The sequence below is a fragment of the Arvicola amphibius genome, chromosome 14 (genome assembly GCF_903992535.2).
Source record: "Arvicola amphibius chromosome 14, mArvAmp1.2, whole genome shotgun sequence".
In the NCBI taxonomy this organism is placed as follows: Eukaryota; Metazoa; Chordata; class Mammalia; order Rodentia; family Cricetidae; genus Arvicola; species Arvicola amphibius.
In genome coordinates this window covers 57,054,869-57,079,511 of record NC_052060.1, presented here as the reverse complement: position 1 = coordinate 57,079,511, position 24,643 = coordinate 57,054,869, and the positions used below count along the sequence as shown (strand labels likewise).

At 39.6% G+C, this 24,643-nt stretch overlaps 1 protein-coding gene across 13 annotated transcripts in view; it reads right to left on the bottom strand.

The window, feature by feature from the left end:
* Fubp1 (far upstream element binding protein 1) overlaps positions 1-23,754 on the bottom strand; it is a 28,521-nt gene extending 4,767 nt beyond the window's left edge. For 7 of the 13 annotated variants that reach the window (XR_005283076.1, XR_005283072.1, XR_005283074.1 and 4 more), the window contains exons 1-19: positions 23,523-23,754; positions 20,054-20,144; positions 18,400-18,438; positions 17,674-17,713; positions 17,233-17,285; positions 17,067-17,138; positions 16,849-16,906; positions 15,494-15,656; positions 15,307-15,405; positions 15,108-15,209; positions 14,779-14,881; positions 14,532-14,632; positions 13,898-14,039; positions 13,231-13,391; positions 9,628-9,779; positions 9,267-9,346; positions 6,460-6,597; positions 4,676-4,750; positions 168-313 (exon numbers count right to left, since the gene is read on the bottom strand). Coding sequence is in view for 8 of the 13 variants with exons in the window: in XM_038310881.1 (XP_038166809.1) it covers positions 168-313; positions 4,676-4,750; positions 6,460-6,597; positions 9,267-9,346; positions 9,628-9,779; positions 13,231-13,391; positions 13,898-14,039; positions 14,532-14,632; positions 14,779-14,881; positions 15,108-15,209; positions 15,307-15,405; positions 15,494-15,656; positions 16,849-16,906; positions 17,067-17,138; positions 17,233-17,285; positions 17,674-17,713; positions 18,400-18,438; positions 20,054-20,144; positions 23,523-23,630 (1,923 nt within the window). In the remaining 5 variants the exon portion in view is untranslated. Of the gene's footprint in view, positions 1-167; positions 314-3,252; positions 4,751-6,459; positions 6,598-9,266; positions 9,347-9,627; positions 9,780-13,230; positions 13,392-13,897; positions 14,040-14,531; positions 14,633-14,778; positions 14,882-15,107; positions 15,210-15,306; positions 15,406-15,493; positions 15,657-16,848; positions 16,907-17,066; positions 17,139-17,232; positions 17,286-17,673; positions 17,714-18,399; positions 18,439-20,053; positions 20,145-23,522 lie in introns of those variants that run through there. The other 6 variants (XM_038310880.1, XM_038310884.1, XM_038310879.1 and 3 more) reach the window with 5 other exon arrangements.
* Between the last annotated feature and the right edge of the window lie 889 nt (positions 23,755-24,643).

Sequence of the window (24,643 nt, the reverse complement as noted above, 5' to 3'; positions counted from 1 at the left end):
AACACATCACAATTTCCTAGTTATACTTTATCAAGCAAAAAGTAAAACACATTCCCAAACATACAAACATGCAAAAAATATGGTTGGAGAAAAAAAAAAAAAAAAACCAAAACCAAAACCAAACCAAAACAAAACCAAAAACACAAAAAAAGGCAAGTCTATTATACCTGAGGTGCTGGAGGATGCTGCGGCATTCCTTGGGGACTTGTCTGGGCATAGTATGCTGCTTGTTGTCTATAGTATTCAGCCCAGGCTGCACTATAATCTGGCTGCCCACCTGGTGGGGCCCCAGTAGGAGCAGGAACTGCTTGACCTTCAGGGAAAGAGAGGAACTTTATTGCTCCAACCATATATAATTAAAAATCTCATAGAATCTCTTGGCTAGTAAAAATAATACCTTGCTTCTTGTAATACTCCTCCCAAGCCTTTGAATTATCTTGTGTCTGCCCTTGTTGACCTAAAGAAAACCCCCTGAATTTTAACACAATTTTCCACCCACTGTTCGTACAGCTTTATAATGACAGGCATAGAGGTTCTTGTTTATCTTGAGTCAGGTTTCACTTAGGCAGCACAGGCTGGCTCAGAACTTGTAATCCTCTTGCTAACTTCCCAAGTGCTGGGATTATATATGTGTCTCATTGACCCTTCAGTTACTGTTTATCTTAATTATGCCTTAAAGAGAGAGGGAGAATGAGAAAAAAAGGTGCAGCACGCATAAACAAAAAAATGCTCTTTTCATCTTAACCACAGATTTTAGTCTTTTAGTTCAACACGCTATCAACAAAGATGAAACAACTGAAACTCGCAAAGCCTTAAACAAAGGCAAAGATTCAGACATTATCTTTGACAGGGAAGAAGAAATTTTTTTGTCGCTGCCGTCGTCCCCCGCCCCCACTGGATTTGAGACAGGGTTCCTCATGTAGTCCTTGCTGTCCTCGAACTCAGAGATTTGCCTACCTCTGCCTTCCCAGTGCTGGGACTAAAGGTTTGTGCCGCAGTCACCATGGAGGTTCTGTTCGGTCTTGTTTGTTTGACATTGAGACAGGATTTCAAGATCCAGTTTGGCTGGCCTAGAGTTCTTGCTATGTAGACCTGGCTGTCTTCATCTTCAGAGAGGTACCTGCCTCTGCCTCCTGAGGATTAATGGCACACGCCACCACACCTGGCTCACTATTCTTTTATTCATTTTTGTCATCTGTTATACTGGTCTTAAACTACAATAGAGAACTACTGATACTTATAAATATTTAAAATCAATATTTTATAAAAATATTTATAAAACACACACATGCCATAACACAAAAGACCTACTGTGTTCATATCAGAGTACAGTTTTGCTAAAAATCTGGCAGCTGATAAAAAGGACAAGATCAATGAATCAAATAAAACTCAGCTTCCACGAGTAGTTTTGTTGCTTCTGAACACAGTGACCATTGAGTTATCAAATGAGAAATACAGTCATCAAATCATATGAATACTGGACAGATTCTGCAAACAAAAACAAGTTAACTGCAGAGACAGTTTCTTGGTAGGGACATTATTACAATAGTTAGAAACACAGAGTATAATATATTTAAAATGAACTAGCCTGCAACTTACTTTGTATGGCTCAGGCATAAAATATAAACCAAGTACATTTAGCTGAACACACTGGCCAAACCTATGACTCCTGTACAATTTCCCCACCTTTTTGAAACTGCCAAGGCAAAAAACTAAAAAAAGAACACGTGAAGTATGTATGTGCTACATGAACATGGAGCTCTGAGAAGACAAAAGGGACACCCTTTATATTTTATAATTTCAGAAAGCATCCTGTTACACACTGTAAAACGTGTTCACAGAATAAAGGTCAGCCATGTGAACAAAAACTGAGATCTATGACATAAACTTAAAATGTGCGGGGTGGGGGGCTTGTTTGGGCAATGTAAAAACATTTCTATTACTACAAAAATTCCCTATTTCTACTTTCACATCCATAATAAATAACTTCAGTTTACCATTTGGACCTTTATAAGGAGATAGATGTAATTCAAAATAATATTTAGAAAACTCTCCAACAGGGTATAAAAATCACACTATATGCTTTATAAAACTACACGAGAGCAAATCTGGCTATGCACAATGACATAAGATACTTATGGACAGACATATAAAGCACTCCTTCAGACTCTATGAAAACCCCAAATCTGCAAACAACTCTGACCACTAACAACTTAATTCGCTCTAGATTTCACATACCCATGTCTTTACCCTTTTGTCTCTACCTTTCTAACACTGGAGTCTGGTCTACATCTTACCAGGACACTACCCAATATTTCCATAGAGCTCAACAGAAAGTGTCACCATTTCTACAACAGTGTAAGAGTCGCCCTTATTAAACACATCACAGTGTTCAATTATCTCTTGATAGACCTGCATTTGTTCCACAGCTATGTCCTCTGGGCTTTAAGGTATTAGATGCCTTCTGAGCACCACATTAGTACTTAACAATGTAAGGGTTATAAAAAAATTGTGGTGTGTATGTTTTGTGTGTTTGGGCATGGAAGCCATGTATGTGTATGTAGATACCAGAAATTTATAGTATATGCCTTCTTGTTACTAGGTTATCAGTGTTTTTACCCAAGATGACTTCACCTACTCTCCTCTAAACAGGAATTACCTTAACTTTATCTGGTGCCTAATTCTTTACTGATTACAGAAGTTTTTATTAAACCTGCAACTTCAGCCGGGCAGTGGTGGTGCACACCTTTAATCCCAGCACTTGGGAGGCAGAGGTAGGTGGATCTCTGTGAGTTCGAGGCCAGCCTGGTCTACAAGAGCTAGTTCCAGGACAGCCTCTAAAAGCTACAGAGAAACCCTGTCCCTGTCTCCAAAAACCAAAACCAAAACCAAACCAACCAACCAACCAAACAAACAACCTGCTACCTCTACCACTCTGTATTTTGCTCTTCGCAATGACTCAAAACATCTTTTCCTTCATCTGTAAGAATCTTTGGAGCCTTAAGTCCCAGCACTTGGGGAGGCAGAGGCAGACATCTTTTTGAGTTTGAGGCCAGCCTGGTACAAGGCAAGTTCCCAGATAGCCTTAACTGTTTTTATACGGAGAAATCCTGTCTTGAAACTTGAAACCCAGAGAGACAGAGACAGAGGGGGGGAGGGAGAGAGAGACAGAGAGACGACAGAGTTTTTTCGAAGCAGTTCACAAGGACTATAATTATGAAACCTGGTCAGCCTATTTGGGAAAGTAAAAAAAAAAAAAAAAAAAAAAAATGCCTTTGGAGATAATTCACGCACCTACACACATGATGAACCCAGAGCTCATCTATGCTAGCCAAGCACCGTACTACCTAAACTAGACCAAGAGCCTTCAAGACTTTTTTCTCCTCTATTTTCTTCTCTCTTCCATTTCAAAAACACTTGTCAGCAAGTTCCTGGAAAACAGCTCTCCAACTGGGGTTACCAGGACATGCACTGGCCATGTTTGGCTTTTTAAGATGCAATGGGGATTTGAACCCAGATATTCACAGAATGGTGTGCTGGGAAGTGCTAGAAAGCAGAAAACTAAAATCAAAGTGAGTTAAAATGTCTATATTCAACAAAAGCTACAATTAACTAAACAAAACTGATTTGATGTCATGTAAACAAATAGCAGGCTGTAACTCATTCTACCATGATCACCTATGTCAGTTTGCAGGCCTTGGTCTCCAACAAATCAACACACATGGTGAAATTACACATGGAGTTAATGCTTTTTGGCCTCTTCATATTCAATTCCTTATTTTTTAAAAAAAGTACCGTTATTATTTCAGCACAGTTAAGGTGGCTATATGCCTTGACCTCTGACTATCACAGAATGATTAATACATTTCAATTCTTTCTTTAAAGTGCCCCAGTTGAAATAACGAATTATGTATTCATGCTAATCACACAGAACACTGTTTCAAGGTTAGAAAGTTTCTAGTACAAATGCTTAACTGTCATAACCTGCCTGAGATCAGTGAGGTTGAAAAAAGTAAGCTAGCACACCTGTGAAGTCTCAGGAGTATAATGCAGCATTCACTTCTCTAAACAGCTGTGCAAGTAGGAAACCTCTTTAATCTGGAAGCAGCTGTATCTCTGGCTGTAAGTACTTTTACACAACCATCATGGCTGTGTGAGGCATACATTCAATAGTTGTCAAACACAAGCTTTTATAAAAAAAAGATCATAATTTTTCCTTTTCAATGCATGCAAATGTTTAAGATTAAAGCAATATGTCATTGTGTCTTAATTTCCTGCTTATTTGACAGCAAAATTGAAGATGACACATACAATCGCTTTGCTTGGGGCTCTAAAATTTAACCTTATTTTAGTTAGAACATCACACAAAAGTATAGCAATAATTAAAGTCATATATTACTTTCTAGTAAGGAAATTTCTTTTAATTACTAGCTTGCTGACAAATGCATTTTCTTGCTATATAAACACAAATCTAAGAAATTCTCAGAATGTTCTTAATATGCTGCAGGTTCAATGATTTTAGAATGACACCCTTGATATTCTTAATCTCAACATTATAAAAATATGGATAATTTATCTAAAATATTAAAAACAAATTTCTAAGCAAAATCCAGCCTTCTAATACATAGTTACTAAGTTCTTTGATTTAATTAATGAAATTAAATATACAGCATACCCATTTTCTTGTAGTACTCTTCCCAAGCCTTTGTATAATCAACCTGTCCAGCTGGAGCTGGATTCTGCTGATCTCCTTGTTAAAACAAAACAACAAATAAAACAAAACAACAAACAAGATTTAGGTTTCGAAGGCAATTGTGCACCATGAACACGGAGTGCGCACTATCTATCGTGGAGCTGTAGAGTGCACTAGTGTGGACACAAGACAGCAGGCACGAAAGGACGCAGAGAAACTGCTAACAAGGGCTATTAAGAAAATGCACATGAAAGAAACATAGGACATGAACCTTCTGGCCATTTTTAAATACAAAAGTTAAAAAGCTGATGATAGTTTTGAAGCATTAGAATAGAATGTCAATGTTTTAAAATATAAGCAGATAATCATGCTATTTTTATTAGGTATGTATTAGCTTGCATGTATATAAACATACTTAAATAACTTTTCTAGATAGTTTTATTTCTGTATTATTGTTTTGCCCACACATGCTTATTTGCGCACTGAAGGTGTCTGGTTCTCTCCAAGGTCAGAAGAGCGCACTGGATCCCCTGAAATTAGTTATAGTGTGAGTCACCACGTGGGTGCTGGGAATCGAACCTGGGTCTTCTGCAGGAACAAGTACTATTAAGCGCCAGCCCCAAAACATACTTTCTAGTTCTATTTTAGAAAGGGTTATGATCAGATTTAAATACCAGATTCAAATTATGAGATTTAAATACCAATGAGTATACTCAGTCTGGTTTCAAGTCTACCCTTGAAAAAAAATGAATGAATCATTGATTGGAGCTCAGAAGACAAAGCATCTTACTGTGTTAGGTACTAAGGAAGCACCTGAAGAATGTCAGAAGGACACCAGAGCCACCTTGAAGATAATCCCAACCACCCAAATCTAGGACAATATAATGAAAGCAGTTAAAAAAAAAGGGGGAAAGCTATTCCTTGCAATAAAATAACAACTAATATACAATGATAGCAACCAACAGTTAACAGTTATAGTAACAGTAGTTTACTGAGCCAGGCTACTAATAGAGACTAAGGCTGAGGGAGAAGTTTGATGAATACACTACTGATATAATTCCAGTAAAATTTACCAAAAAATACTAACTAATTTCTTATAGTAAGTGGTGGTACCACAGCACAAAAACATGGCATATCAGGGTTAATACTCCAAGGGACCTAAGCTGACAGATACCTAACAACTGAGTTATACTCTTCTTAGAGACAGAAAAGGAAAGACCAAGAAAGTGCTCCAGCCGTGATTAGACATAACAGACCTAATAAATATGCTGTATGATACTAGGTTATCTCGATAGAAACACTGGGACAACTAGCGAATCTAAGGGCTGTGTACAGCAGTGGCGTATCAATGCTGAGTACGAACTCTAAAAGACGACGGTTATTCATTTTGGAATGAGTACACAAGTATGTATGTATAAGGATAATATGACTTCATGTCTCCAGGTACAGCTTTCAGTAGTGCTTTTCATAACTAACAGACATTTATACCCAGGTAATGGAGTAAAAGGGGAACAGAACAAAGACTAAAGTTTATTACTATTTCAAAGTGATTTAGTATGCTTACCCACAGTCACACTGACTCTTCAAAACCTTAGACCTAGGGATCTAACCTAGTGATATGGTATTAGCACAGTATGCACAAGGTCCAGGGTTCAATTCCCAGGATTGAAAGTAAAATAAAGGAAATTTTGTTATAACACACTAGTAAACATATAAATCAAAACACAAACTTTGGCTTTAAAATAGAAAATAAAAATTTTAATTACCGTAGTTACCTTGACCGTTCGTTTGGGTTGTAGTTGGTGCACCTGTAGGAGCTGCAGGTGGGGGTTGTGCCTGCTGTTGGTAATAGTGGGCATAATAAGCAGCCCAAGCTGCTGAATTTGGATCCGCTCCTGCCTTAGCTAAAATTTAAAAACAGAAAAAAAATTCCAAGGTTTATATGTAAACTCCACAATCAACATTTATCTTTCTGGGGACTCCTTACAAACTGAAAAATTGACAACAGACTTTCAATTTTGTTTTTTTAGTATCATTGTTAGCACTTAGCTTTTAGTTCAGAAACTTGGGCCTCAGGTAAAGTAGTTTCCTAGGTTACAAAACTAGTGAATGATGGAACCAGGGTGTGGGGTGACCTTCTGGCTTCACATGGTTTGCCTTGTCCTAACCCTGTATCTTTGTTTCCCTCTCCCCAACCCAAGTAAGTTCAGCAACAGTTCTGTAGAGAAGACATCTACGAGCTAATTTGTACAAAAACAAGAAACAGTCTGTATTTCACCAATGTCAAAACCTTGAAATTATTCTGTAATTTAATTTTCCTATAATCATTAGGATATCCCAAGCATAGTATATCACTTGATATTACCCGCAAAACATTTTTGAAATCATGTTCCATGTGACTCTACTTCTACATGGAATTACATGTGTGTGGCCTCTGCTGTCAGTTGTGTCTTTCATGATATCAACATCCTAGCTCATCCTTTTGTGTAGCTGTGTGTGGGAGCATGTTTGCTCATGTGTGCATATGTGGATAGAGGGCAATGACTGACTTTGGATGTTCTCAAACTGTTCATCTTTTTTATATAATTAAATGTATTTTACTTCTAATTATGTATTATGTGTGCATCTACACAAATGTGCAGGTTAGTGAGGCGTCTCCTGGACAAGGAGCTGTGGCTGAGGAAAGGCAGGACTCCTCCTCAGCACTGCAGTCACTTAGGTCTTCATGCTTGTCCTTTCCATCAGCCCCACTTCCCAACACTCTTAAAAAAATGCTGGACTTGTCACCAGTCACCACAGCCTCTGATTATGATTAGCATCCCCTGCACCAAGCTTTCTTTCCTTTTTTAACCTGAACAAGTGTTTTCCTTGTAATTAGAATGTACTGCAGAGTCACTACTCTTTAACACAGTATCAGTCCAATTATCCACTTAAGATGAAGAAAACAGTATTAGGTAAAAAAACTCAAATCAACCAGTTATAGGAATATAACTTACCTATCTGATTTTAAGCCTAAACAGATGGCTATGAGGCACCATGTGGGTGCTGAGAATCAAACTCAGGTTCTCTTGAAAAGTGGCTAGTGCTTTTAACCATGAGCCATCTCTCCAGTCCTTATAGAACTTCTTAACCACAGTAGCTATCCCAAACACCACTCATGGTGCAGTCGTATACAATGTAAGTCTTTCATTTAATCATGCCACTCCTAAATGCTTGTTAGAATGAAGGAAACTCTTAATTTTTAAAGCAATTGTACTTGATGCTTCTTCCACACCTTATAGTCTATTACTGTTTGCACTGGGAACACACCTTAATAGGCTTAGCTCATCTTTTACACTCAGATGCCACAATCCAAATTGTTTCTTCCTTTTTTTTTTTTTTTTTTTTAAATAGTTTTCTTATGTAGCCCTGGCTGTCTTTTCAAACTCATGAGATCTGCCTGCCCCTGCCTCCTGGGACTAAAGACATGTGCTACCTTCACCTGGCTCAAGCAGTTTCTTTCATTAAAAAAAATAAATATTTTTTTTACTATGTTTAGAGAATTATTTGTGTGTATGCCTCCAGGTAACAAGAGGGTGCCAGATCCCATTACAGATGGTTTTGAGCCACCATGTGGTTTCTAGGAACTGAACTCCGTGACCTTTGGAAGAGCAGACAAAGTAACTACTGAGCCATTGCTCCAGCTCTCAAGTTGTTTCTTAAATGAACAGAAGTTGTGTGGGTATTTGGTGACTGAGCAAAGTTCCTATGATAATTTAACATTATTAAGGCCACATTAAAACATTAAAATTTAAAATGTTTAACAAATCCAGCAAAGCAATTATATTTAACACAATTGCTTTGGTTTTTTGGAAAAAAAAAAATACGATGTAGAAAGTAATCTAGAACTAAGAACATATTCTTTGAAATTTCTCCGCTGAATTCTAACTACAGAGGCTGGAGTGTGTGTGTGTGTATGTGTGTGTGTGTGTGTGTGTTGGAGCGGGGGAGGACCAAATTATAAGTGGACAGTTTTGCTTGTGATGGAGGGGAAACAAAACCATTTTGTGGGAATGTAAGTGAGAACAGAATGATAAAGAAAATTCAGATTAGAAGAAAAAATAGATGTATTTTAGAGTTTTGGTATGCAATGGGGACTTAATTTTTACTAATATTTTAAGGTATCTTATCAGCAATAAAATAATTTATATTCATCCTCTTTTAGAACTTCGCAGTGTTAGATACATTATTTTATAAATATGAACTACTACAAAGTTACAACATACGAAACAGCAATGTTTTATCTAAAGCTTAAGACACTGTACTTTATATAGCAATTGATTTCAGCTTTCTGTTTTAATAATTTAAAAGTTAATTTTAAGCCAAACTGAGCTATACTGCACTGTAAAACAAGCTGAGGATCATATTGAGCTTTAGGCTGAGACCTTGGCTCAAAAATGCAGAGACAAAAAAATTCTATCAATCTTACACTGCAGGAAGACTGTGCCCAACACTGCTGAAAAACAGCAAAGATGTTATATACAAAGCAGTAGGCAGAGTACAGACAACATATTAACAGTAGGTTATCCTCTACCTGGGTCAGGAGGAGCCTGTTGCTGCCAATGTGGATATGCATTTCCCCATCCCTGGGGAGCATATGGGGCTGGAGGACCACTGAAAAGACAAACACAAATACCATTTACCAAAAGCAAGAATCTCTATTAAAAGAAATAAAAATTTATGTGTAGGTTCTGCCTGTGTATGTGCAACCAACCATATACAACCGGTGTCAGATACCCTGGAACCAGAGTTATGGATGGTTGTAAACAACCGTGTACTGCTGGGAACTGAATCCAGGTCCCTCTGTAAGAGTATTAAGTGCTTTAAAAACTGCTGAGCCATCTCAGCCTAGGATCTTTAGGGAAAGCCCAGAACCAACCAAACTTAGTACTTACTGAGGAGCTGGACCAGGTGGTCCTGGATTGTAAGGTGCAGGGTTGTATGGTCCCATTGGAGTTCCAGGCCCTGGAGGCCCAGGAGGCCCATGAGGACCTGGAACCCCATGGGGCCCATGGGGTACAGGTGGCCCTAAAGGATTTACTGGGCCCTGCAGAAAGAAAAAAGAAAGACCAAACAATAACAAAAAAAGCACACAAAAACATACAAAATACACTCAGTGTAATGGCTAAGCAACTCAAAGGCCAACTACTTTCTACTCAAGTAACAAGTTTAAATTTACCTTCCTCTCCTGAAGCTGCAAAAAACCTCAAATTATGACATGTGAAATTCATTAAAATGAGCACTAGCAAATTCCCTTTAGCTTTTTACTCCTTTCCAAACAATGCCATTTTATTTATTTATTCATCCATTCATTCACTTATAATCAGGCCACCTAGTTCTTTTACTTTCCTACTATATCAGACAACCATTCTGGTAATAGATTTCCCAAACTGCATATTGTCTAGGGAACACTTTTAACATATAATTCTCAATCTAGTCTCCCAAACAAGTGTCACAGGAATCCCATTTAAACCAGTAATTTGATCTGCCATCCTCATGCTGTGCCCATCCTTTCTAAATAGCATATAAAAGTTCCTTCACAGTTGATACAACACATCAGTTATTCTATATAACCTCATCACAACACTTTTTACCATTCCTCCCTTATCTGGAGGTAAGATCTCACTGACTATGTAGACCAGGCTGACTCATGAGATTGGTCTGCCTCTACCTTCCAGGGGCCGGGAGGATTAAAGACCTGTGCTATTATACTTGGCTTCATTTCTTTTTTTGATAGGCCACCCTGCAAAACCTACAAGAATCATTAGATGTAGATGTCCTAAAACATTATTTTTTTACAAATGACAACTAATATTAATGCTTTTGAACAAAATGCTTACAATCTTTAAAAATTTTAACGGCTAGAGAGAAGGCTCAGAAGAGCAGTGGCTATATTCTTCCAGATGTCCTGAGTTCAATTCCCAACAACCACGTGGTGGTTCACAACCATCTATGAGATCTGGTGCCCCTTTTTGGTATGCAAGTAGAATACTGTATATATAATAATCTTAAAGAGGCCGGGTGGTGGTGGCGCACGCCTTTAATCCCAGCACTCGGGAGGCAGAGGCAGGCGGATCTCTGTGAGTTCGAGACCAGCCTGGTCTACAAGAGCTAGCTCCAGGACAGGCTCTAAAAGCTGCAGAGAAACCCTGTCTCGAAAAACCAAAAAAAAAAAAAAAAAAAAATCTTAAAGAGCACCACATCCACTGGACAGTGGCAGCACACACCTTTAATCCCAGCAACTTGGGAGGTGGTTATCTGTGAGTTTCAAGCTAGCCTGGTCTACATAGTGAGTTCCAAGCCAGCTGTTACACAGAGAAACCCTGTCTCAAAACATCAACAATAACAAGAGAGCACCACATCCCCTGATGCTTGATTTACAGGCTTTCTGGGAAATGTTTGGGTCTTCTAGAATTGCTACTGCTGTGCCATCTCTACAGTCTCAGAAAATGCTTCTCCCATCAAAATTATTTCCTTTGAGTATGACTGCACATGCCACACTGTGATGTGGAGACAACTTTTGGTAGCTGGTCCTCTCCTGCCATCATGACGATTCCATGTAGCACTCAAGTCATCAGTTCTGGTGGCACAATCAGTTGGTTCTTTTGCACATTAAGCCAACTCAGCAGCCTGACAAAATACCTAAACTGTATTTGGCTACCAACTTCCTCACTACTAATGCTTACTAGGACATTTATGCCTTAGTAAGCACTAAACCAAACTGTTAATATTGTTTCTCAATATGACCCAACAGATACTCTGATCTAGGTCTATTAGGCTAAGAAAAAAAAAATATCAGCTGGATATAGTGGTTTATGCTTCTTACTCCACCACTGAGAGGAAAAGGCAGGCAGACCTTTGCATTCAAGGCCAGCCTAGTCTACACTGTCTCAAAAACAAAGCAAGAAAAATGAAAATCTTTGGTGTCAGTTTTTGGCATTGCTTGACTTGCAAATATCTTCAGTTTATGAACAATCACAAGGTGTACATTCAAACTTAAGACATTTTTCAAATTTCCTTTGTTGTTAAAAAAAAAAAAAAAACCCAACAACGAAGTGAACCCCTATCTGCCTCACTATAAAGCCATAGCGGTCAAGTCTCTATCTGCTGCACTACCAGACAACTTTCAAAAATTGACCATGTGCCAAAATCACTTGGAATAACTGCTTTTTTTTTTTTTTTTTTTTTGGCTTTGTTTTCTGGAGACAAGGTTTCTCTGTGTAGCCCTGACTATTCTGAAACTCACTGTAGACCAGGCTGGCCATAAACTCAGAAATCTGCCTACAACAGCCCCCCCCCCCGCCCCGCCCCAGTGCTGGGATTCAAGGTGTGTGCCGCCAACAACAGGTGGAATATCTCTGTTAAAATAGACACTGTTCTATTCTACTTTGTGTAAGGTGCAGTACACTTAGTATGCTGTCTCCATGTGACTTGTTAGTGTGGGTGCAGATGTACAGGTGCTTGTGGAAGTCAGGATCAACACCACCTCCAGTGTCTTTCACTGACTGGTTTCTCTAAGTGAACTTGTGATGTGGGAATCCCCTCTGTGTGCTGTCATTCCCATTAATGAATAAAGAAACTGCCTTGGCCTGTTGATAGGGCAGAACTTAGGTAGGCAGAAGACAGAATTGAATGCTGGGAAAAGAAAAGTCAGAGAGACGCCAGTTAGAATCTTTTTAAAAATATTTGTTATATTCTATCTGTGTACAATATTCTGTCTGTGTATAATACGCCTGCAGGCCAGAAGAGGGCACCAGACCTTATTACAGATGGTTGTGAGCCACCATGTGGTTGCTGGGAATTGAACTCAGGATCTTTGGAAGAGCAGGCAATGCTCTTAAACCGCTGAGCCATCTCTCCAGCTCCCGCCAGTTAGAATCTTGCCAGTAAGCCACAGCCATTTAATAGAGATGGGTTAAATTAAGATTTAAGAGTTAGCCAATAAGAAGTTAGAGCTAATGGGCCAAGCAGTGATTTAATTAATACAGTTTCTGTGTGGTTATTTTAGGGCTAAGCTAGCCCAGGTGGCTGGGAACCAACAAGCAGCCCCCTCCTCCTACTGGGCTAGGTGGCCAAGGAGCTCCAGAAGAATCAAACTAGTCTATGTTTCAAACCTCTGATGATCAGTAGCCAGTCCAAAAGTCAGAAATTATAAGTTATTTTGGCAGAATGGGAGATAAATACCTTAACTTACTACTTTGACGCAGCAGGGATGGATAGTGTGGGCTTTGATAAACACTGAACTCCTGTAACTAGTTAGGCTATCCAACTGCTGCTGCCAGATCTATTATTATCTCTGATCTACGGACACTCAACTGTGAAGTGGTATGCTTAACAAGGATACTTGTAATTCTGGACATCTTTCCTATGTTGTTACATGATGGTGTGCTTACACCACAAAAGCTCTAAATTTCAGATGACAAACTATACACTTCCCCATGGTACAGTTGAATTAAGTACCAGGAACTACATTATAAACAAGTTTAAAGGGTACTCACCCCAATCTTCTCTTCTATGAGTTGCCGAGCATAGTCTATTTGCTGGGGAGTGCCACGAATTGTAAATAACTTCATATTAGGATCTGCGTTAGGAGGAGGATTTCTCTGAAGCTCTATTCTTGCACCAGACTGCTGGCTTATGCTTTTTATGGTTTCGCCTCCTAAAAAAAAGAAAAAAATTAGCTCAAAGAATTTAAGAAATGCTATAATTTTAAAAACACCCATTTAATAAAGTTTGATAGTATTCCACTGGACAATAATTTGTTAAGATTTTCTACTTATTCTGGTCTTCCATCTACAACTCATACCAAATACAATAAAAATATATAAATCCTAACATGCGTTAGAATAGTAAAACTTCAATAAAGAGGTTTTGTAAGAAACAAAAAAAAATTAACCTAAATACAATCCCAAAAACCTAAACCAAACCAGTCACCCCAATTCAATTAGGATCAAGTTTTATTTCAACAGATAACTGACCCCTTTCCTTAGAAGCCAATGAAACACAAATCCCATTTTTAACAGAGTGTTGTTTTAGTTGCCATGTAAAATCCCTTTCCTACTAAAATACTTCCAAAAACAAACAAACAAAAATCAATACAATTTGTGTACAATAAAGTGTCCACAAAAATCAGTTATGTTTAACAAAGAATTTAAAATACATTGCCTTTTCCAATTATCAATCCAGTTTTCCCCGTTGGCACAATAAAATTAAATTCCTGTAGTCCACCAGGTGGTCCCATATTCCAGTTGCCTTGACCTCTGCCTCGTCCTCGCCCACCAGGTCCAGGTCCACCAGGATTACCAGCCTGAAGGAGGGAAAAAAAATGAACAAAGAAAGGCTTCAACAAATCATTAGTTTTATTTCCAAAGTTTCCTATTTCTCAACAATGAAATTAAGAGATGATTTAAATATTACTTGACAAAAAAATTCAATTAATAACTTCCTTTTTGAGACAGGATTTCTGTGTAGCTCTGCCTATCTTCACAGAACTGTGACAAGCGTTTAAGAAGCCCGTCCCAAACCTCTCCATGTTCTGCCACTAGACCCTGTGGGGTTACATTAACACTTGTCTCTGTGCTGTCTTCCATGTGTCTCTGACACAGCTTTTAATACCCTATTTTTTCTGCAGTGTTTCTGCAACAGTTTTTCTGCCCTTAAGATGTTTATCTTAAAACAATGTAAATATTTAGTCATTTTAATAAATCAACACATTCTAATACAATATGGAAGAGCACTTTTCAGTTATGATAAAAACTTCCAATGAAAGCAAACTGAAAATGTTAATTTCCTATCAAACCTGAACACTTCGTAGAAGGTCTGTGATAATCTCTGCAGCATGCTGACATCTGTCTGGAGGTCCTGTTATCTGTGCTATCCTATCGGGTGTTGTTCCATCATCTACAAAAAAAAAAAAAACAAAAAACAAAACAAAAAAAAAAAACAAAAAAAAAAAAAACAATCATGACAAAACAATTTTGAGTGTCGAGATTAATAGCTATTTAATAGCTATCAATTCTTAGAACACCAAATATACCTTCCCTTACCTGGCTTAAACTGAATTCGAACACCAGCATCATTTTGTATTTTTTTGATCATTTCTCCATTTCTTCCTATTACGATGCCAACAGCAAATCTTGGAATTGGGACCTTAAGGAAGTAAAAGATGAAGTATATTAAAAAATACGATTTCTCAAAAATTCATCTCCACCAAATCATAAAATATAGTAAACGATCATGTCAAACAGTAACAAGATAAAAATACCCCAAGGAAGAAATCGAGAAAAGGGACATATAAAAAGAATTCAACTCCAAACAGAACACAAAAGCACTCTATGGACTAGGACACAATTCCGGATCCAGCCTGTTTACTTACATCTATCCCTTCATTTCCTCCTATTCTTGAGCCATACTCATTCCGCACTTCTCTGAAACCACCTTGATCACGAATTAACTCTAATACCATCTCCTTGGCTTGCTAAAATAGAAAGTTATCTAATTTAGAAAAATTCTCAAAACAATTTGATGCTTATTGTCACCCCCCTGTTTTATATAAATGACAAAGTGAGGCTTACCTGAACTTTGTATGGGTCACCCGTAATCCTAAGAGGTTTATCAGCACCAGTATTTTGAGGCCCATCTTGAATCATAACCATTTTAACACCAGCCCGTTCCTATCATAATTAAGAAAATAATGCAAGTTAACAAAAAATAGTAACTGGCTTTTAAAAGACTAAATAATAATTGTTACCATAACAGTACCTGAAGCTGTTTAATAGTCTCTCCCCCCTTTCCAATAACGAGTCCTGCCTTGCTGGCTGGAATCATGATTTCCTGAACTGCATTTCCAGGTCCATCTCCATGATGAAAGCCAGGTGCTGGTCTTCCCTTTTCAACAATCTGGTCCAGTAATCTTTTTGCTGATCTATAAACAAGTTAATATAAAAATGTGTAGCATAACCAACCTTACCCCAAAATGAAACACAACAGTCAACCAATTTGATCCTAATCACTGGTGTCAGAGAGCAGTTGAATTTGGATGCACATGCATGGTGAGTCAGGAAGAAAAAGCAAAGCCAAAAGGAATGTGAAAAGGGGTAGTAATAAAGCGACTACGAACCAAATACAGCAATCTAGTCATAAGGAAGATGTCTTGAAGTAGGAAGAAATGGTCTTAGGCAAATGAACACAAGGGAAGGCTGTTTTTCAGTGCAGGATGAGGTAATAACTTCTCACAACTTGTAAGTTTTCAGTAAATGAGCTTAAGTGGGTGTGGTGGCTTGATTTCATGAGCCCAATAAAATACTCTTTTCTAAGTTGCCTTCCTTGGTCATGGTGTTTTGCCATAGCAACGGGAAGTAACAAGACACTGAGTGGGGCAGGAGTGGCAGACACCTTTGGGAGGTGAGTCTGAAGTCAGTCTGACTGTCTACAAAGGGAGTTCTAGGACAGCTAGGGCTATACAGTGAAACCTTGTCTAGAAAAACAAAACAAAACCAACCACCAAACAAACAAGAACAAAACAAACAAACGAGTGTTAAAGAAGATTTCGGTAGTTTTGGATGACATCATCAACTTATTTATATGTAAGTCAAATCAAGTTTTAGTAATTTTGTGTCTATGAATGTAACTTTTTTTTTTTGGTTTTTCGAGACAGGGTTTCTCTGTGGCTGTAGTGTTAGGCCAAATTACAACGATCAGTGACATTCTTGGCGTAGTATCACCTTTTGAAATAAAGTCTTCTCAATGGCTTTAAAGCCATGAAACAGTGGAGGCTGGCTTACTACCAAGCCCCCAAAGTCTGCATGTTTCCAACACTACAAAGACTGCTCATATTAACATGCCAAGTTTTTTGGTTTTCGCTCTTGGGCACAAACTCAGTTCTTCCTACGTGGAAGGCAAGAACCTGGATGTCTGTGTTACCTCCTTGGTCCCTGGTTTTTTAACAATTTTCTGTCTTAGATGATGATCCCTATTATTCAAGAAAGGCATGCTATATAAACTTTAAAGCGAAGTTTTCAAGGCAGCAGTAGAAGACAATGATGCAGAAGGAATGAATACACAAAAGTTTAGTCTTCACATTGCTATCTAAGCAGACTTAACATTTTCAAACTTACTGGACAGATTCAGGTGTTCCGGTTAGCATACAAGACCTTTCTGGAAGGCCACCACTATCTACAATTAAATAGAAAGAAAAGCTTAGGTTAAAAATAAAAAGTAGCATCACCATCTTTAGAAACTTAAAATTAATACTCATGTTTTCTAGCCACTATAAAAAAACTTCGAGAGCCAGGGACAAAACAACAAAATGCACACACAAAAAGGAGAACATTACCAGGAGCTATCTGTATTTTGCATCCAGATTCCTGCTGTATGCGTGAAATCTGTTCTCCTCCTCTGCCAATTACTAGTTAAGGAGGAGGAAAAAGGAAAAGTTATTATTTACCTTAAATTTCTAAAGCATGTTTATGTTTTGAAAACTTAAAAATTATGTTACTTACTAAATCCAACCATTCCATCTGGAACTTTGTATTCTTCTGTCATTACAGATCTGCTAAGAAATAACAGAAACTAGTATTTTCTTCAAAGGAAGATGTGTGCTTGGACATGAAAGGTAGCTTTATAAATCCAACCAAGGTCTCCTAAAAGCTCAAATTCCGGTTCTTAAATTGGCAGCAAGTGTAAGTGAGCAAGACAGTGAACTGAGTATGTCAAAGAGTTCAGAGTGAATATAATTTTACCATTTACTTTACTTTCTTCTATTTCCCGAATTACCAATTTCTTACATAAAAAGAAAATAACGATTCTATATCATTTTTCCAATAGGACAGAAATAAACCATACATACAAAACTGTATAGACATTTTCAATATAAACTAACTTGGTTGGCTATATACACAATTCAACTAAGACTTGCAAAGTACTTAAGGTTTTGACTCTACCTTTGCTGCTGATGCATCGGAGGTAACTGTGCTCCAAAAGCTTAAGAAACAAAAAACAAAACAAACTTCAGAGTTTAAGTTTACTCAACACAAACACACCAAGTATTCTACATTCTTTCTTTGATCCATATACTGAAGAGAATAAAAGATTCAGACTATTCAAATCATCACTGATGGCTGCAAGAAAGCCAAGAAAGGGCAAATATACTAGCAATGGCACACAAAACACTTTTTTTCCCCCAAGTGGCACATGCCTAAAAATTGGAAGTTAAATTATATACATCAAACAATGTTTACACATACATGGCCACAATTAAAATAGAATCATTATTTAAGAAAAAAAAAAGCATACATCTGTTAAAAAAAAAAAATTCTGACTAGACATTCTTAATATCTACCTACCCTCTTTGGCGTGGCAAGGCATACCTTTAATCCCAGCATTGGTAAAACAGAAGTAGATGAATCTCTGTGAGGCCAAGGCCAATCAGGGTTATAGAATGAGCCTGGCTCAAAAACAAAATTCTCCAAACCAAAATCCACAACCTATCCAAAAGTATAACAGTTCCCAGCACCCACACGGAGGATTGCAACTACATGCAGTTCCACTATCAGGGAATTCCCATGCTATCTTCTGGTCTCTGAGTGCACACAAATTCACAGAGATGCACACATACATATATAATTTTATATATAAACAATTTAAAAAGTCGTAACGAAAGTACTTACAGTCATTTTGGGGAGCAACTTTCTTTGCATCTGGTTGATCTGAAAAATTAAATTTCGTTTACTTTTTGTCAATTAAAAACAAAGCTCCCCCCCCAAGCAAGAATGCCAATGTTTATCAAATACCTGATATAAAGCTTTACCACTTGAACCAACCAAAACTGCCACAATTCAACCTAGACTCAAAACTCTAAAACAAAACCCCCCAAAACAAAACAACCACACCCACAAAACCTAAATTCTTTCGTTCTCTTCCTGTTTAAGCAATGCACACTCTAAATAGTTTAGAATGATTCAAAACAAAGTATTTAAACGCTGGTGAATACCAATGCTAAAAGCTAATGATGCTTCTTCTATGGTAAGAACTGACAACTAGGGATAGATAGCTATATAAAAATCTTACATATCAGCTACATAAAAATGGACATATCAAAAGACAAGGGTAGTTGACAGTGATCACAAAGCTTTAATAAAAAGGAAAGCTCATATTACAAGACAGTTTCAATCTAAACTGTTTTATTATTACCAAATGAAACAGTTCACTACATGAATTTAGCAAAAAACAAAACCTCAAAGCAATTACGTGACTGCCTTTCTCAAATAAAACACATACATTAGAATAGACAGTCTATAGTTCAAAGCACTACTATTGTTATTTTTCCCATGCCAAGGCTTTTGTTTAGCAAAAAATTCAGACACATAAACCAAGAGACAGTTGTGTCCTCTTAAGAATCCACTGGCTTGTTTATTTCACGTTTACATACTGAACACAGGTAATAAATAAAAATTCCTGCCTTTAAAAGGAGAGGGCATTCCCTCCCAGTGTGTTGTACTGCTCGGATTTGTCCAAGAGCCATCTACACATAAAATAAAAAGAATACATTACACACAACATCTGAAGCATCATTAGCTCATTTTTCTTTCATTTTAAAAACCTCACTTTGCAAATATAAGCATACTTAAAAGGAAACCAAGTATTCCTACTCAGGGCTACAATTACATTTCTATATGCTCAATTAGAATATCAAAATTTACACACACACCAGAACTAAAACAAAAAAAGCACATACTTCTAATTACAGAAGTGTCAATGTTTTTTAAAAATAAGAAGCACTATAAAGCCGGGCGGTGGTGGCGCACGCCATTAATCCCAGCACTCAGGAGGCAGAGGCAGGCGGATCTCTGTGAGTTCGCGGCCAGCCTGGTCTAAAAGAGCTAGTTCCAGGACAAGAACCAAAAGCTACGGAGAAACCCTGTCTCGAAAATTTAAAAAAAAAAAAAAAAAAAAAAGCACTATAAATCCACTATAAAAGCCTTTGAAGTGAATTCAAAGTAAATGAATAGGCAGCATACCAAATAATTGGGAAAACCAGGAAAGTGTTTCCTAAGTAATTTATATTTTCGTTTATTTTCAATATTAACGAGAAATCTGAGCAAACTAAGCATACTCCTAAAACAGGAAAAAAATGAACTATTTACTATCGCAATAATATAAGGCTCACATTATACCCACCTTTCTTCTAAGTCTGTCTTTTCCCCTTTTCTGAGATTGATACATAGTACTATGTCAATAAATTATTTCAATAAGTAAGAGTGAAAACCCCTCATCATCTGAACACTGTGCAAGGTAACTATAATGTTCCTGGCTATAACTTACCTCCATCTTCTAAGGGTCTCTTCTGTCCCCCATAACCATAGTCATTTGAATTCAATGATGTACCAGCATCACCCCCAATTTTTGCTGCAATCTTAAAAAAAAATCAGAAAGGTTATTATACTAACATACATTTACTACTCTAAATTTCCTACACTAAATTTTCTACAACAATACACTATTGAGTTGTTAGGATTAATTAAAACTATCATTAGTGGTTTAGGGAGCTAACAAGGAATGGTATGGGATTAAGCTCTATTAAAAAAAACATCAGTTGGGCAGTGGTGGTGCACGCCTTTAATCACAGCAGGCAGAGGCAGACTGATCTCTGAGTTTAAGGCTAGCATGGACTACTACAAAGCAAAATCTAGGACAGCCACTGCTGCACAAAGAGAAACCCTGTCTCGAAAAAAGGAAAAACAAACAAATATATGACTGATACTTCTAAGACACTGATATGAAACTAACCTAATTATCTGTTTATTATAAGCAGAAGATTGGGGAAGACTAAGAGTATATTCAAGAAGTTATATCCCTATGTCAACTATATCTCCCAGGGTTATTAGATATTCCTCTTCATCTATGCCCATACCACCACACACAAAGTCTATGAAAAGGCCTACAATCTAAGTCTTCAGTGGTGATCAACTTTACTAACCACCTGTCATTTCCCCATTAAAAGCCTATTTCATCTGTGGGTACCTAACCTTTTCTCCTGAAGGTTTTCCCAATCACAGCAGGGAACACATCTTTTCCACCCTTTGATCTTGAAATGCAGCATTTACAAAAGGTGTGTTGGGGATCTAAGTGCACTGTGTGGGGCTGATAAAGGCAGTAGGTAAAAATGCCAGAGAAGATGGCATACTGAACTAGAGGAAAGTGGTTTAGACTGTGACCACTCTCTACAGTTAGCCTTTATAAACACTTCTGAGGTTACTCGAACTCCAAGAAACATGCACAAGAAAGTATACTTCATATTTCATCCAACCATAGCTACAGAGAGAGACCTTAATCTCCTTACTATGGGATATCTATTGATAGTTCTACAACTGTCCAAAAGAAAATCAAAGTTGGTGCTTGGTTCATTCATTCAAGAAAAAGCAAAACCTTAAAAAATTGAAAACTGACAAAGACTAGAACACCACAAAGCAGATAACTCTCCATAATTAATCTCAGAAAATAATTTTCTTGGTAACAACAAACATTAAAAAAGAAATCCCTGCCGGGCGGTGGTGGCACACACCTTTAATCCCAGCACTCGGGAGGCAGAGGCAGGCGGATCTCTGAGTTCGAGGCCAGCCTGGTCTACAAGAGCTAGTTCCAGGACAGGCTCTAGAAACTACAGGGAAACCCTGTCTCGAAAAACCAAAAAAGAAATCCCTGAAGATCAATCAATTCTCAATACAGCAATATGGTCTCACTCTGTTGCCCAGGCTGGCCTTTCTTCCCCCCTTCTCACATGTTGGAATTATGAGCTCTATCAATAATTAATTTTATTAAGCATATATCATGTATGGGTAATGTCTGATTTTAATTCACAGGTACAATCCAAGCTTCCCACTTAGATTTTTGCATTTTCTTCAAACAAGTCAGCACTTAGCACCATTCTCACTGCAGTTACACATTTTGGAGTTCAAAACAATGATTCTCAGAAGATAATGACCTGAAAACAGTCTATTTCCTAAATGCTGATCCACACTTTCCTTAGCAGTTCAAGGGTAGAGGTGCTAATCTACTTCTAGTGTGCTGTCTAGAGTCTTGTCTTTGTCAAATGTTCTCAGACATTCTGAGCTTCGATTGCCCCATCTTCACAAATGGGAAACTTCTACACACCTTTCCCTTCTCCTAATCAATTCTATACTCCAGCTGACTTAACTGTTGGACTGTCAGTCCAGAAACCCCCACCTTTGTACAGGTTGCTGCTTCTTCTCTGTGCTACCCCACCAGTGCACTGCATGAATGTCACCCATCCACTATCTTGCACAGTGCCTGCCTCACAGTGCAAACTTTTACATAATTGTTCTGTTTATTTTCTTATTAATCAAAGCATTAGCTATTCTGTCCAATGATATTTGATTCCTGGATTATCTCACACCTTCCTTAGAAAACGAATTACACATTAAGATGTTTCAAAGCTGAGGGGGTGGAGCACACCTGCAAGCACCAAGATGGCTTAGGACGCCTTAAATCCCAGGCCAGCCTGTCCTTTTATAAACCCTGGTATCAAAAAAATTTCCTCAAGAGGCCCAGATAAAGAGACTCATATCTAAAGCTGTCGACTCTCCTGTGACTCAAGGAAGCTACGTTGTAGGAGAATCAACTCCCAAGTTATTCCCAAGTTATCTCTGACTTCTACACAAACCACGACAGTCACTGAGCCCTCTCCACAAATAAATGAAACTATTTTTTTTCAGTATCCGTGTACTAGATAGTTAAATACGCTAGATGAATAAAAGACTAGTAAATCTTCCAACACGTGGTTTGCCACATCATGGTAGAGCTGATAAACTTTGACTCTGTAATCTTTCAGTCCGGGGGGGAGGGGGCGGGGGAGATTAGGAAGGAAGTAAACTAATATAGTCAAAACCGACTTTTGCAATATTTGTTCAACACTATTATAAAATGTCTAACAACTACGATAGAGTGCCATAAAAAGATGTTTTATTAGCTTAAACCCAAATTCCGTAACGTCTTTTTTAGACAAGGTCTCTTTGTTGTCCTGGCTGGCCTCAAATTCAAAGAGATCTGCCTGCCTCTGCCTCTGGAGTGCAGGGACTAAGGACGACCGTGCCCACCAAGACAACGCTACATTTTTAAGCTACAAATAAATCAGAGGTCTACCTGAAGACACGAAAGTCCAGAGATGGGAAAAAGATTTTCAAGTACAAGCACTTTTGTCTTTCAACCCGCTAAGTGGTGCCTTCGGGGCAGCAGTACGTCCCAACGGAACACAAAGAGGATGGAGGTCTCGCCTCGGGAGAGGCAGATTAAAACCCAAAGCTCGGGGAGAACCGGCCTGAGGCCATTTTGAGCGGGAGGGAAAGACAGGCGGGTTGACCGCCCCGGGGAAGGGCGCTCGGGGAGCCTCCCGGGGCCAGGCGAACGTTACCTTCCGGGGAGGGAGGGCTCGGCGGAGCGGCGAGCACCGCTAGGCGGTCAAGCCCGTCCTGCCCTAGCCGTGACCCGGCCTCCTAAAATCTTCCTTCCCCGCCGCTGTGGACAGCGACAAACGCTTTACCGAACGGAAGCCGACCCGAGAGAGCCGGGCCGCGCTGCGGAAGTGGAAGCCCCGGGGCCACGTTTGGGGAGCGCGCATGGGAAGGGAGGCTCAGCCCGGACCTGAGCCGAGCTCGGCCCCGAGTGCCTGGGACCCCGGGACAGATGGCCGTCTCCGGCTTAGCCCGGGAGACCAGCGAGGCCGGGGCCTAGCCCGCCGGAGGCTCTCGGGGAAGCCGCCGCGCTGCACGCTTACCTGCCGGGCTCTCTGCAGGGCATCTTTGAAAGCATCGTTAACGCCTCCTCCGCCGCCGCCGCCGGCTGAGCCAGACGAGGGCGGAGGCACCGTTGAGTAGTCGGCCATGGCCACGCTACAGCCGCCGCTGCCGCTTCCTCGCGGAGGCTCCCCTCTTGGCTAACCGCTAAGAAAGGAAGAAAATGGCGGCCGTCGAGGCTCTATCACATTCTTGTGCGACCATCGTGCCGTAAAGGGGCGGGACTAGGCGGGGGAAATCTCGCGATATTTCAGAGCTAGCGGGGCTGGGGGCGGGCGCGGAGACGGGCCGCCCGGTAGAGACTATCGCGAGATTTGACTAAGATCTCGCGAGAGTAGTGGTTGACCGGGGCGCCCTTTCCCGGCGCGTTGGAGGCTTATTGTTCCCTCGCGGTGGCGGGGCGTCGGTCGTCGAGGTGGCGTCTGCTCCCGCTCTGGGCGCCTCGCCCCGCCGCGTCCTCGGAGCACATGTCCTTCCCTGTTTCCGTAGTGAGGCGCTTGACGCCGCCGGGCGTGGAGTTCACGCAACAGTGTCCCGCGAGCCCCCGAGGGCCGCGCGCGTGTCTGCGGCGACGCTGCAGAACCGTCTGCGGCCCCGGCGGGAGCCCAGCATCCTTCGGGGTGCTGAGCTGCCGCCGCCTGCGACTGCCAGGCTGTCGGGGGTCACACGTGGGGATGATCAGACCGCCCGCCGGGCCCTTAGTTCCCGATCGATTGCTACCTATCGAGTGTCTTTAAAAAATAATGTGGGTGAGCGGATGGTGAAACTATGACAGCCCTTTGTCCTTTAAAAACGTGAGTGTTGTGACGTTCAGTGTTAGACCCAGCAGTGTTGTGTGTCATTCGGCCAATCTCGTGGCCCTACACGAGTGAACGAACGGTCGTGTTCTTCACTCAAATTGGCTTGATTGATGAGTTCACCCCACCCCCTGCGGGGCCGCAGATAAATGTAGTTTTCTGGATTAGATTATTTTATTAGGCAATTTCTAATATTTGCTTTATGTGCCAATAATTACACATCTCCCGAGACCGTTCCTGAGCATGCCTAATGTAATGCAAACAATTATTGGGGTGAGGGAGGGAGGGTTCTTAAGTCCTGTTCT